Source organism: Sparus aurata, chromosome 20, assembly GCF_900880675.1.
Source record: "Sparus aurata chromosome 20, fSpaAur1.1, whole genome shotgun sequence".
NCBI classification, from domain to species: Eukaryota; Metazoa; Chordata; class Actinopteri; order Spariformes; family Sparidae; genus Sparus; species Sparus aurata.
Window position 1 is genome coordinate 10,995,585 of NC_044206.1, and position 14,440 is coordinate 11,010,024.

General features: G+C 39.2%; 2 protein-coding genes across 2 annotated transcripts; both read right to left on the minus strand.

Moving 5' to 3' along the window:
* Positions 1-552: 552 nt before the first annotated feature.
* Positions 553-10,326, minus strand: tmem235b (transmembrane protein 235b). Its single transcript, XM_030399602.1, has 4 exons — positions 9,856-10,326; positions 9,682-9,753; positions 9,370-9,507; positions 553-1,720 (listed from the first exon to the last, which is right to left on the minus strand). The coding sequence occupies exons 1-4, from the start codon at positions 10,034-10,036 to the stop codon at positions 1,446-1,448; spliced, it is 666 nt and encodes a 221-aa protein (XP_030255462.1). The 5' UTR covers positions 10,037-10,326; the 3' UTR covers positions 553-1,445.
* An 873-nt stretch (positions 10,327-11,199) lies between these two features.
* birc5a (baculoviral IAP repeat containing 5a) lies at positions 11,200-14,425 on the minus strand. The gene is made up of 4 exons (XM_030399176.1): positions 14,175-14,425; positions 12,924-13,033; positions 11,737-11,854; positions 11,200-11,495 (listed from the first exon to the last, which is right to left on the minus strand). The coding sequence occupies exons 1-4, from the start codon at positions 14,280-14,282 to the stop codon at positions 11,403-11,405; spliced, it is 429 nt and encodes a 142-aa protein (XP_030255036.1). The 5' UTR covers positions 14,283-14,425; the 3' UTR covers positions 11,200-11,402.
* Positions 14,426-14,440: the final 15 nt, after the last annotated feature.

A 14,440-nucleotide genomic window follows, 5' to 3' on the forward strand; every position in this document is an offset into this window, starting at 1 on the left:
TTTTCAACCATGTGTATCTACTCCGTCCTTTTTTTGGACAACGTTGTCGTCTTCATGACAACAAACTAAATAGGAGGAAAGAGAAGCTTTTGGTTCTGGAGAGACAAAGTGATGAATAGCTTCTGTCTCTCTCTCTCGGCAAAGTTTAAGTTGGCAACAATGAAATAAGCGAGAAAGAAATAGATTTGACACTCATTAAAACACTTAAATATAGCCTCTTTGAGAGATTTTTATAAAAAAACAAAAAAATAATTAACAAATAGGATTATTTTGAGACATCAATTCAGATTAATATAAAAGCAATCTGTTCCAGAAATAGTGTTTTTATGTGACAGATGCATATGAGAGAGAATACCTAATCACTCTTAATGGAAGTGAGCATGTCAGATTCACACATTATGAGGAAGAATTGCACAATTAATTGAAATATTCTTGAAACTACGATACGGCAAAGCGCAAAATCTATAATATATTATAATAAAGTACTGTAGAGCTGCAGAGCCCGACAAATCTTGTTCTCCATATCTAGAAAAAAGAATTGTCACACCATTATAATTTTAATAGTTTTATTTTCACTGAAATGAAAAAAAATGATGATTAACACTAATTTTGAATCATATCACAGAGAATAATCTGCCAGAGTCATCACTGTATGAATGTTATTTTACAATATCGTGCAACCATAATTAGGAACAAGACTAAAGCTCATAAATGAAATGGAATCAGTCGTTCAAGTGTGATTGGTAAGTTCATATCAACATGACAAATACATTTTATGATTAAAGATATAAAGTCACTGGTTTCCAAGAAGAAACACCGTATGATACTGGACAGTTAGGACTTGGAGATTTAAGAGGTGATCTTACCACCCAATTCTCCAGCTGAACTCAAAATACAGACAACAAGTGGCTGCAATAGTGTGAGATTTTTAAAGGCTGCAGTGACATGGACAAATCCATTTTTTCAATGGAACAATTCGAACGCTGTGAAGACTGGAAAACAACCAACAAACACAGCTTACATCGAAATAATCAGCATGATTAAAAAAATAGACAACATCGATATTAATTCTTTCGATATTCAAAATGAAACAATAGATTTAAAGTAACATGAAATTATCTTAATTTGTAAGCCTGTCAGTTTAGTTTGGCAGTGTGACATAAGTACTGAGTGCACCTGATCATGAGAAGCCACCTCAATTCTCACCACAAGAGGGCGCACTTGGTCAATTTTAACTCAGAGTAGCCCGCTGCTTCACTTACTGTAAATCACCATCTCCAATCTGAAGCAGTTTTAAGGACATTAAACCTATACAACACTCAGTCCAAAACATCTTCACTTCAACTTCTTTTGCTAAAGCCTTTTGTACCATCCAGATACCGTTACCTTGGCAGAACCAAATGACTGCATCACTTACAGGTCAGCTCAGTTCAGCTCAATTTGGTTCAGTTCCCGTCCTGATTGTGTTGGATCCACTGTGGGGGTTTGTGCGAGGTCATGGTGGGACTGCTGAGCTGCAGCTTGGCCATTCGAGCAGCCAGAAGCATCAGTATGCCAGTGAGGACCTCCAGGCCGTAGGAGAGCCAGGCCAGACCCAGAGACCAGCCGAAAGAGGTGCGAACGTAGGCCAGACCCTCCGGCCCCACCAGCCTCTCTGTCTCAGCCAGGGCCTGGTATGAGTAGATGATGTAGAGGCTGACGCCACACAGGGTCAGCAGACCTAGAGGCAGATGAATCACACACAAACACAGAAAGAAGTAGACATTAAAGGGCCAGTCTAGCTGAGAAACAAAAAGGGATAAAATGTCCCTTTAGGAGAACCCGATATTGAATCAAATGAAAACATTGCAGTAATGTAACTTTATTTACTCATTATTTTGCCAGGTCTTCATGCGGTAGAAATCTTCACCTAAGTGGAGCTGAGATCAAGTCCCTCTATTCACTGAGAAACATGTTATTTATAGTTTTGGTTTTAAGCCACGAACACTCGAGACTTCTCAAGGCAAAGCACAAGCTATTATAAAGCGGAAATTTGCACCAGTCAGAGCTCCTTGCTGGGAGCTCATCAATAAAACCCAACAATAACATCAAGCCATTAGCCACCCAAAATCTCATATTGTGAGAGACAGGAAACGTGCTGACGCATGTGTTGCCTGCTCACAAAACATCCCAGTCTTTAGAGACTAGAATGAGACACACACAACCTCACACAGTCCCCACAACAGTGTTGCTATTGGAAACCATTATGATTTTGATGGCTTGCTACTGGTTTTAAGGGGATGCAAGTGGAGCTCAGAAGCGACCCACTGTGGGACTAATAATCCTTTTATTACAATTAGACCCTGAGGTACTACAAGCTCGCCGAATGATGAGGAAACTGTATCCGATTCTCATGCAGTTCCCTGCAAAGAGCTGACAAGCAGAGAAACACAAGCACAGAGACCGGAAAGTACTACAACTGCTGTCAGAGACAAAAAAACACTCCAGTATCGCAGCACTTCATGAAATAGCGGTGAAATCCGATTTTTTTTTTCACCGTGGGTTAAGAATGGAAAGGTTTGTATCCATGTACATGAATTGCAGAGAATAAACTACATCAGTATCATAAACTGATTTTTTTATTAACATATTACCAAAAACATGATCTCCCCTTCCTAATCTGTGAATTATACAGATTCAATTTTGTGGCTGTTCGACTAACTGAAAATATCTTTTTCTAACCCTGCCTGAACCTAACCCTGGACTACATGTGAACCCTAGATTCTGATGTGACGTTAGCAGACTTTGTAAACCTGCCATCCACCCAAAACAGCCCCTTTTTAGCAAAAATATAAAAAATCAACCAAATAGGCAAGGCGTCAGCTTGTACTGCAAAATCATGGGATGGAGATAAAGTTCAGGGTCTCAATCTGTTGGTCAGTCCACCATTCTGGTCCAGGCAAAAATATCTCAACAGTTACTGGACAGATTTCTTTGACATCTTGACAGGATGTTACGAAGGTCACCCTTAGAAACTATTTTAAAAAGGGGAGGCACAAAAAAATACTTGGCAGGTGATTGGACGAACCATCTGTCCGCCACAGGCTAACTCTTCTTTCAGTTAAATCTCCTGTTCTGATATAACAAATGCTATCGTAGCATCTACACCGTCAGTGTTTTCAGCAATGGATTTTAAGTTAAATGCCTGAAATGAGGTCCGTGGTTAACACAAGCTTCAAAGATTTTAACGTTTTATATGTAAAGTGTTTACAGGTCTCAAAATGGGGGTTGTAAACAAGTTGCTATATGGGACTATAGAGGGACATTCAAGGTGATCATGCAAACAAGCAGACTCATCGACTCAGTAATCCGTCTTTACAGGCAGACTTAGGTTGCAAACTATGCTAACTCTAACTTTAAAACTTGTCGATTGATCAATTTATAGTAAAGTGCGTATGGTATAGTGTATAGTGTACTAAGGTGATAAGTGTTAGTGATGTTGATAATCCAAAATCCTGTTAAAAAAATCATGTTTTTGTGGAGGTAACCAGGATGAAAAAATACGTCATCCCTGCAGCACTCTATGCATCCAAAACTAATAACATCCCCATGTAATTTGCATTCAAGGTAAACACCACAGAACAACATATGAAAGTTAGCATGCTGACATTAGCTTGCTGACATTAGCCTGCTAAAATTTGTATTTAGCTAGAGTCTCCACTCTTGCTCTTGTTCACTACAATTTATAGACCTTACCACCACTACTCCATAAGCTACAACTAACAACAATTCACACTTCATGTAACAATTCAACTGTCTGCTTTTCCTTCTCCTGTTGACGGTAGATTTTCAGGCACTTTAATGGAAACAGCAGCAATAATAAGAGTGATGTTAGAGCTAAGTTAAACAATATAAATGACACCACCATGTACTACTTATTTTAAGTTTTAAGTGTGGATTGACATTGAACATTTAAGCACTTTGTGAATGTTGTAATTTCCGAGGCAGCCTTGAATGACACTGAAAATTAAGTAGGCGGGAAGAAATGGAATGGTCCTGCAGGGAGCCCAGGAAAATACTCTCTGTTAATACTTTGTTCAGACTGAATTCAACACGAATTATTCGCACAACTAGATTCCATACAAAGTCGGTGATAAAAACCCAGTTAGATGAGATATTGTGTCTTATTCGATCCAGACAAACCCAAGTGAAATTCACAAACATTTTTGACCCAAGCAAAACTTTTTTGCCGACACCCAGAGTTGTAAATGAACACATCTACTCATACCAGGACAGGACAAATGAGGGAAGTGAGCGAGAAGGTCAGGCTAGCTGGTAAGTTTTGGAAATATGTCAGCACAGCACAGCTATGATTGATCTGAATTACATTCAGGAGCAAAGCATTTTTAAAAGGTCTTTACTCGTGGTCTGATGGACAGTCCTGACGAAGCATGAATTCAGGCTTTTTACAAGGTAGCGTTATGATTTTGTTATTTCACCGTCCTTTTGATCCATTTATTGCAGTCAGATCGCAGAGAAATCTCTTTGTTTTAGGTTCATATCGACGTGCGGTCATTGTTTTTGCACCATAAGAGTGGATGTGATAAAAAATGAGTAAAGCCACGATCAAGTACACAGCACGAATATTTTCATCGCTTTTGGTCTGAATGTGGCATCAGGGTCTTGGTAATGCTTGGTGAGGAAATAATGTAGTCGCATCGGTTTATACATTTATGTTGGGCTGTTGTTAACACAACACATGCGCTAGAATGTAACCGAATCAAACAGAAATATAATTTTAAGATCAGCAGAAGGTCAAACGGCAAAAAATTGGGTTATCAACAAAGAGACCAAAAAGAAAAAAAATGCCTTTCTTTGCCAGAATCGGACTGTCAACAAGTTCACAAGCAGCTGAAATCTAATCTAAGCCACTCCACACATTACCATGTGCTGCTTATTAAAGGGAGACTATAAAGAGTCTTTTTAAGAAAGTGTTTATCCATCACAAGGTCTTCTTTATGGAGGTCATAAGGCGTCGTCGGACCGGTGCCAAAGACATCCAGAGGGAAGAGTACTGCCAGACACCACAGCACTATCTCTAACTGCACATAAATAATCTGATTACTGTAAACAGCTTTAACGTAGTTAACGGTAATATAACTCTCCCAATAACCCAAATTTAGATGATTTGTGAGCTCATTATAAAGGTGTCAGGTGTGTGGTAGCAGGAATATAGCGGCATGTAAGGTTTGGCTGAGACATGAACACCATTTTTCTATGTTCGCTCAAAAAACATGTCTGTAACTACCAGCTGTGGTTCTCCTGTTTTTTGTTTTTAATTTCAAATGCACAGCTTTCTATCCAGTTTACTCTGTCACCCGTGTGACATTTAAAGAGATTAGATTTGAAACACACAGCCGAAAGAAAGAAGACTCCAGTGTGTGACTGGCAAGTTTAATTTGACTTTCCAATTATTAATCTACTTATTCTATTTTAGATCAGATAACCAGGTTAAAGTGATAGTTTGGGTCTTTTGATGTGGGATTGTATGAGGTACTTATCCCTACAGTAGATGACTGTCAGCAAGAAGCACCTACAGAGAAACAGAGCATTACACTGCTAAACAGCACAGACACCTTAAAATATATAAGATCAACTTTTTATGCTATGTTTTGAAAATAATTTGGTGCTTTTACCCAAACAAGCTGATCTGCAGATTAACAGTGCGGGGCCGACACAGCTGTGCTTGTGCATAGGAATACGGACCTTGTATGGTTGAGGGAATGTAGTATCAAAGGAAAGGGCTGTCTGACGTACATGAGAGATCTATTGCATGTCTGTCCATCCTGGGAGAGGGATCCCTCCTCTGTGGCTCTTCCTGAGATTTCTTCAATCTTCTTTTTTTCCCTTGTTAAAAGGCATTTTTAATCCTCAACATGGAAAGTTTTTCCCAACTTGAAGGACAGAGGATGTCCTTTGTATGGACCTTGAGTCTGAAAATAAAGCTTATCTATCTATCTATCTATCTATCTATCTATCTATCTATCTATCTATCTATCTATCTATCTATCTATCTATCTATCTATCTATCTATCCTTTACTGTTAAGATTGTAAAGCAATGTGGTGTGATTCTAGGCTATATAAATTAAATTGATTTGAAGGCAATGTAAAATGTAAAAATATAGCATACATTTTAACAGATGTATGTCTTTTAGGTGTGCCCTCTTTTGGGTGGAGGAGTGAGAGGGAGCTGGGACATCATCAGCCTGGCCTTCTGATAGGGCTATACTATCGAACCATTGCACATTGCAGTACATAGTAGTATTACGAGACTCAGAGACCGACAAAAGAAAATAGTACAGAGGTGATTAACAGTGGTTCCCGTCTGGTCTCTGACCTTGGTAAATGATAAAGACCCGGCAGGTTCAGGCGTGGTCAGGAGATGCATAAAGCTTGAGTGGAGTGAGACAGAGGTGGGGCGTCATCAGCCTGCTGCTGGCGTGGTCTGCACCCACCTCCTGAGCTATACCCGGAGAATCACCTTTTGTAGTACAAAGTGGTATTACGAGGCATGACTGGCTGGTTAGCATGCTAACGTCAGTACATATAACTGGAACGCAACACAAAAATGTCTTTGAGAAAAGGTCAAAACATTCTGCAGATTTCGTTATTTCTTAAAGTTTAAAGATCAAGATTTGTGTAACTGCACTGTCTGCCAAGGAGTCACAAAGTAGTGACTAAGGCGAGTCAAATTAGCAGGGAAATCCATTTACAGCATTTTGGCACCAGTGTAGTGATGTAATACAATTTATTCCCAGATCAATATTTAGTTCCAGCCCTAATATGAACACATCACGCCATTGTGATTATAATATACATTATTAAAAATGTAGTTTTACCAAACTAAATATAATAAATAAACATTATTTTTTATCAATTAATGTGTAATTTGGCCTTATTGCGACATGCATCAATAGAAAATATTGTGATAATTATTTCAACCACATCATTAACTACTGTTACTTTTACACACAACTTCTCAAAAACATACATCATATACCTTATCTGTTTAGTTGTACCTATTATTATATCATTAATGTATTATATTATCATACACTTTTCATATATTTCATATCTCGCATTTTAAATCTCTTTCTTGCCCACACGACCCACCAACCTGTTATCCCAGTGGGAACAGTTTTCAGGAGGCCTTAACAAGAGTTATCATCAAAAGTCTCGCACTAACAGTATGAAATTAAAGACGTTATGAACGGAAATTTGGGAGGCAGTCGTTTCCAAGACAATTTTACTTCACTGTTGTGCCTCCCCACGGACCAATAAGAGCTCTCATCTAGACGGTCCCACAGTCCACGACGGAGCTCGTCTGATGTAACAAAGGCAAGAACGTCTATGAACACAGACACCAAAACACTAAGCACACCTGCCCTGTCATGCATACCAAACCAATATGGCCAATTCAAACAGCCTCTCAGTTCTGGGCGGAACTAAACGTCAGTCCCTTTGGCCCCAAGAGGTCGATATCTATAACTGAGGTCAGTTCCAGCTCTGCGCATAAAGTGCTGCCGTCTGCTCAGCTGAACCACATGGCCCCGCTTTACTGCCACACTCCAGCTGTACAGATTACACCGAAACCCTCCGATGCTTTCAAGTGTTTTCGCTTTCTTCTGTAATAGCAATGGTGAATTAAAGAATGGAGATAGTGATTGCCAGAATTTTCTCAATCTAAACCAAAGAAAAGAAAAAGCATAATCATCTGTATGTGCTCTTTAATCTTATTTTTGATGATTCTGCGTCTGTGTTTTCCATCAGAACAACCAAAACACTGAATGAAAAATGACTTGCATCATTTGTAAGTCATTTTTCTTTTTTTTCAAGATGCTGATGATAAAATGTAACCACTTAAATGTGCGATACGTAAGATTTTAGTTGAAAACAACTGGAAACATACTAAAATGATCACCAGAATGTAGAGAAATAACAGTTTTGACATTATCACATCTGTGTATTGTGTTGCAGAGATGTCTACTCAAGTTAACATGCTAACCAGCTAGCCCCGGGCTGCCCCACACAAAGCTCCTGTGTTGCAGGTATCTACACACATCAATGCTGTGCTCTTAGCACCCAGTCTGGACCGCCAGATGCACGGCTAACTGACCTAATAAGCTGATGGCAGCTACAGATAGCATGTGCTTGTGATATTGTTTTGAGTATGAATTGGACAGGTGGCCATTTCGTACACATTTCTCCTTTAACTCAGTTGTGATCACATTACAACACAGCTGTTGTGGTTAGTGAACGTGAACTTGCTACTACCAGGGCCGTTGATCACTGACAAGACACAGATCCCGTGTGAGACCACCGTCGTTATACTGTTGGCTCACAAACCTTGTTAGAAGCTGGAACCAACTGTCAGAATTCTTTCACAGAGATAAACAAAACAATCAGTTTTGACCCTACAAACATTCTAAAATTATTGATTCATACTCATAAGAATGTTTTTAAGGAAAATAAATAATGTTTCTTTTTTATTCTGCACTTCTCTGCAAGCTCATTACATATATTATTTTCCCGATAACTTTTAATGAGCTGTATTGGGGTTGCCATATTCTTTCAGTTGCATGCTTTGCTGGAACAAATCCAACCCTGAGAAAAACAGTTCCCAGTGTATTTACATTTTTAAAGCAGTGGGATTCAATTGTCCACTAAACGTAGGTTGGGAAAATGCTGTTCACAGTGTAAAAAAGGCTGAGACTGAGTGTGCACTCCTGCGGTGTCCTGGTCCTCACCGCACACAACCATTTGAGTGAAATGATCTTTAAAAGCAAGTGTCGAGACAATTGACTGTTCTCTCCTTTGTACCACCACCTAATGACCCCTGCTTTATTTAACACCGAGGCAAATGATCCAAAGCAGAGCAGTGTTGGCGCGTACCTCTCTATTACCCTCGCTGTGATATATTCTGTCATTTCTATTAACACCATCTCTCCAGCTTAGTGGCAATCAGGTGTAATTTTGGTGCTTCAGACACCACTGAATCTTAAACATGATGACTCCTGCACAGACAATGCAGGCACAGAAGATGTGAGACTACACTGTCCAGACTGTGGAGATGGAAATTCCCTGTGCTCTTTGAGGCACTGCCAGTAGTAAAAAAAAAAAAACACGCCGGCAGCACTGATTGATCTGTGTGCACGAGTGCCACTGTGCATTGTGGTTTGCCTTTTAATGGATCTGTCCTGGACCGAGAAAAACAAAAGATCCCTGATAAATTTACTGACGTCAACTTCAAGCGCACACTGAGGTGAAACAGCTCGACTCCAGAGTGACGGCACACCTGAAGAGTGGAATTAGAGCAAACTTGTACTCACTGCAGATGAAGAAGTAGCAGGCCGTGCCGGTGAGCAGGACAGGGCTCCGGGCCAGGGAGCTGACCAACCCACAGATGCCACCAAACAGCAGCAGGACCAGGCTGAAGGGGAGCACTACCACTATTGCGCTGTGCATGTCTGCATATAAACATATAACATACACACACACACACACACACACACACACACACACACACACAAACAGATGGGTTATGGGGCATCTGTTGGGTTATGGCTGTCTTGACAGTGAATCTTCATTAGTAGATATGTGTAATGGTGAGCACAGGGTTTCATAAACGAGGAGAGACTCACACAGCTCAGTCTCAGAGTATCTGGAGTAGTCAGCTGTGATAGACTCAATAGAGTCTGCCTGCACCTTCCCACCTGGAGGTTACAATACAAAACAAGAGGGAGAACATTTAAGGTAAAAGTAATTGCCTTGGAATCTCAATAATTATTGAAACAACTTGTGGAAAAGTTGCCTACCTTTATTGGTGCTCCACAGTCCCGAGTGTGGAGGGACTATGTCTTCATAGTCGCTCGTGTTCATGGGATTCATATCTATGATGTACCAGTAGTCGGTTCCGAGGGAAGTCGCCAAAAAGGCGAAGCTCAGCAAGCCGCAGATGCCGGCTGTGATCACCAGAGAGCCGAAGGTTACCTTCATCCCGTACAGGTGAGGGCTGAACTTGCGCGTAACGGCGATGGCGTTGGCTTTTTACTCTTCTAGTGTTGATCCAGCCTTTTAAAACGCTGACGCGCTTGGTGCAGGATGCAGAAGAACAAAAGAGAGAAGCCAGAAGATATTATGGTAGTGGAGGTTTCCTGTGGGGGCAGTTATTAGAATCTGCAAAAACTGATATAGAGATCAGCTTAGCCTCCACTGATTGGACCAAGTGACAAAGCTGCAAGAGGATGATACCAGACTGGAGAGCGGCAGCTTCTGTCAGGGAGGGACTTGATTGTATTCGGGAGGCGCAAACGTTTTACGCACCGACATGGAGGGAGACAATATGGGCATATGGGGAGTCAGCTGCGCTTAAACTAAATAAATGAAAAAAGAAATGAGGACCAGGAGCATCTACACATAATAATCCATGAATTTTGTATTTCCAAATATTTATTAGTCACCAAATGGTTTAAAAGATGACACAAGAAACAAAATAATAAAGCCAGAGCTTTCAATGGCTGCCAAAGTTGGCCCACCAGATGTTTCTGGCAAAAATTTAATTATTTAAAGTGTCTTTGAGTATCACGAAACGGGCAACCAAATGCATTATCATTATTCCAAAAATAGAATAGAAATAGAAGAAAACGTAATAAAGAGAATATTGTAATGTGAATGACTTTTTTATGTGGTTTCATTTTTGGTTAAATAGAAATGTGCTCTAAATAGATCAATTTAGGATCACTAATTATTCATGTTGTTTTCATAATCTGAGCACAGAGGGCATAGTGACAATCTGTGGCTGGAGTCAGACAACATGGGAGAGGCAAGTGGGGAAAAAATAAAACCTAAGGATCTTTGAAAGGTTAACCTGGCAAAACATATTTCTCTTTGTCTTACGTTGTGAACACAGAAGAGAAAAAGATTTATATTAGACTTAGAAAATGCATAGCCAGATTTTGTTTTGTTTTACCTGCCTCATTGGGCTTCTGTATGATACTGCCTCAAATGATCCTGGCAATGCAATACATAAAAGGCTTGCTTTTGGCCCGTGGTGTACCATTACATTTAACATATTTTCGGACTTATACAATATGTAACAAGGAAGAAAATTCACCATCAGAATCCCTCATCAATAAATAAAAAAATAAAAAAATAAAAGGTAACCAGAAAGAATGCGTTTAATGAATAAAAACAGAAGATATAAAAACAGAAGACATTAAAAGATGACAGATGTACAGTGTTACAAAGAAGACATACAAAGGGAACATAGAACTGAGATCAGGGGAAAACCAGACAGCCGCTTTTCATCTACAATTAATCTCTCACACTCCGCCCATCTCATTCATCAGCATCCATTCTCCTGTCATTCTTCGCCCATGGCAGTCTTGATAATATCTCCTCTTCTCAATTTGGCAGCCTCTTCCAACTTCGTGAGGGCCTCGTTACAGGATTTCTTCTGCGAGTGGAGGAAATGAAATCAGGATCAGAATTGATACCAAGGTCCAATGTTAACACAGGAACCAACGTTTTGTTAGTGGTAGTCTCAACAGATAGGATATTATCTCCATTATTCTCTAAGAGAACAGATTGGAAAAATATTTTTGCTGTTACATAGTTTTATTTGACAGTAAACTGATTGCACTACGCATTATGTAAGTCAGTAATTTGAAAGTTATCGAGTCCACTGAAGAACTTACAATGATGAACTTGTGCCTCTCCTTCTGTAGTTTAAAGAATTCCTCCACAGTCAGCTCCGTTACTGTCTTCTTCAGGGTGATGAAGTTGCAGGCTGGTGCATGAGATTTGTGCTCCTTTCTGGCAACAAGACGAGAGAGTTGTGCAGACAAATATTTAATTTCAAGGAACATTATAGGAACACACAGTGTACAAGTCCATTAGACTGAGCGGACATTGAACCACAAAAACAACTGCAACAAATGAATTCCTGTGAAGAGGTTCATTTCCAAAACAAGTCTGCTTTCTGTGTAGAAGACAGCTGGTATAAACCATGTTACAGATTAATGATACTTGTAAAGTTCAACAACAATGACAATTAAACAGTAGCTCAAGCGGTGTCTTTTTAATGACCATGGATACAAAACAAATATTTACATAGTTACAGAGAGTTCAGGTAGTTAATGCCTGAAGTGCTGATGCATCAGCTGCAAACGCTGCAAAATTATGTAATACACCAAGGAGGAAAGTCTTGTGAATTATAACAACATAAGTGGAAAATTTCACTGGAAATGAAACAGTGGTCAGTACCACTGAGATCAGTTTATCTTTCATGTGAAGAAGTACCGCTATGCCTGAAAAAACAGTTCTACGTCTTTTATGGACGTAGAGCTATAAATATCCATGATGATATCTCGAGACTACGATTTTGAACAGAAAGTTTTTCAGTGTCACAAATTGAAAGTGGAGTTTGAAAGACCTGGCTGCTTGTCAGGCTGAGAGGGTCGGAAAAAAGATGCTACTGAGTTGCGTTACGAGAACTTAAGGAATTCACTGTTTTTGGAGTTGACCCACTACCAGAAAAAAAAAAGTGTCAAAGTATCTTTTCCTCCGCTATCGCAAACTCAACCATTCTTGGTTAAATCCATCTCTCAAGCCTTGTGACTTGACACTAAACCACTGGAAATACAGAATATGTATTTTTCTTTATTACTTTTTTGTTGGTGTAAATTCTTTGCTTTTTGAGAGCCATTTGTCTTTCTACAGTACTAGAACAGATTACATTTGTTGCTACACCAATCTGGTCTCTCAAGAATTCGCCTAATTAAAAAAATAAGATGGACTTAAATCGATAAAGCAATGATACTGCACAAATCTCCTGTCCTATTTGCAACCCTAACCTATGAGCCGAGTTATGAGGTTATCTTACTCCGGGTCATCCTCCGGCTCCCAGCCCTCCAGCTCTTTGAGGCAGAAGAAACACATGGCGATGTCTGGACTGTTCTCCGAAGGGGTGTGAATGAAGCCAGCTTTGGCCATCTGGAGAAACACATGAACAAACAGACACCATAAAAAAGCTGTACTTAATGTTAAAATTACTGGATAATTCATTGACTAGTTGATAGACATACAATAAACAACTTAACTGTTCCGTAAAGCTTTTATTACCTAGCTGACAGCCAACAACTGTTTCCAAATAAAAGAAAAAGCATTATTTATTTCTAGCTTTTTAAAAAGTCAGGAATTATTGTTTTTCTGTGTTTTGCATAATTTTAAATGGAATATCTCTGAGATTTGTACTGAACAGACCAAATGATGAATGAGGAGAATAAGTGTTGGATTAAATCAATAATTACTTTTTAAAAAGTTATTTCATTTGTTTATTGATAGGGACAGAGCAAGTCAATCAACATAGAGAATACATCAGTATACAAATAGAGAATATAAACATGCCAGATTTAGCAAGAATGCTAATTTATTTTCTAGCCACTAGGCAAGTAACAGAAACAGAACCATTACAGATAACAATAGACAGTTGTACAATACACGATAAAAAATGAACAAATACATTAAACTACATTTACATAATGGTTAGGTGCAGTCCTACAGTGTTTGTTGTTGGTTTAAGTCAATGTAAATTGTTGTGGCCAATGCCAAAATTGACTGAAATTTCATAGACAGATGTTTAATCAACTGCTTCAAAACAAAACTGAAAAATGTGTCTAATGAAAATAATTATTAGCCTTTATGCTAGTTAACTTATCTAAGCCAATCATATGCTTAACGTTAATCATGCTTTCCTTCAGAATCATAGGTAACAACAAACACAATATCTAAAGGTTACAGAGGTTGCTTTATTAGTTGACCTCAAATAAAAGGGCCCTTTGTCATATAAACAGCAACACTTATGTAATAACACTTATTACAGCTATAACGTTAATGTAACATTAGACACCTAGTTAGTCCTAGCCTATCTATTTACCTATTGTCAGAGTAAACATTTAACGTTAGAGAAAACGTAGCTACTGGTAAGAGTGATTTAACTTAGCTGTAAACATAGAGTTAAAACCTCGGGATGTTAAATCGTATTTAATTTTAATATCAGCTGTTTTTCCTTATTCGAGCTAACTGTTGTTATGCTAGCAGTAGCCAAAGTCAACCGTTTTAAACGTTCACTCACGTTCTCCGGCGTGCACGAGCAGCCCTCGTCGAACGGCCACCCCTCGAAAGTTTTCAGTCGGTTTTCATAAAAGTACATTTTGATATCTTCTTCGTTACAGGCGTCCATTGTATTTAGTGGTTAAAAGAAAGGAACAAACGACCAGTAACTTTAGTTTGAATCAGTGTGTCAGCACCACCAAAAGCCTCCGAGCTAAACGGTGTTTTCAAATTACGGCGAAAACTCGCTTCGACTGCTTTGATTGGCGGAGGAAGACCACGTGCTTT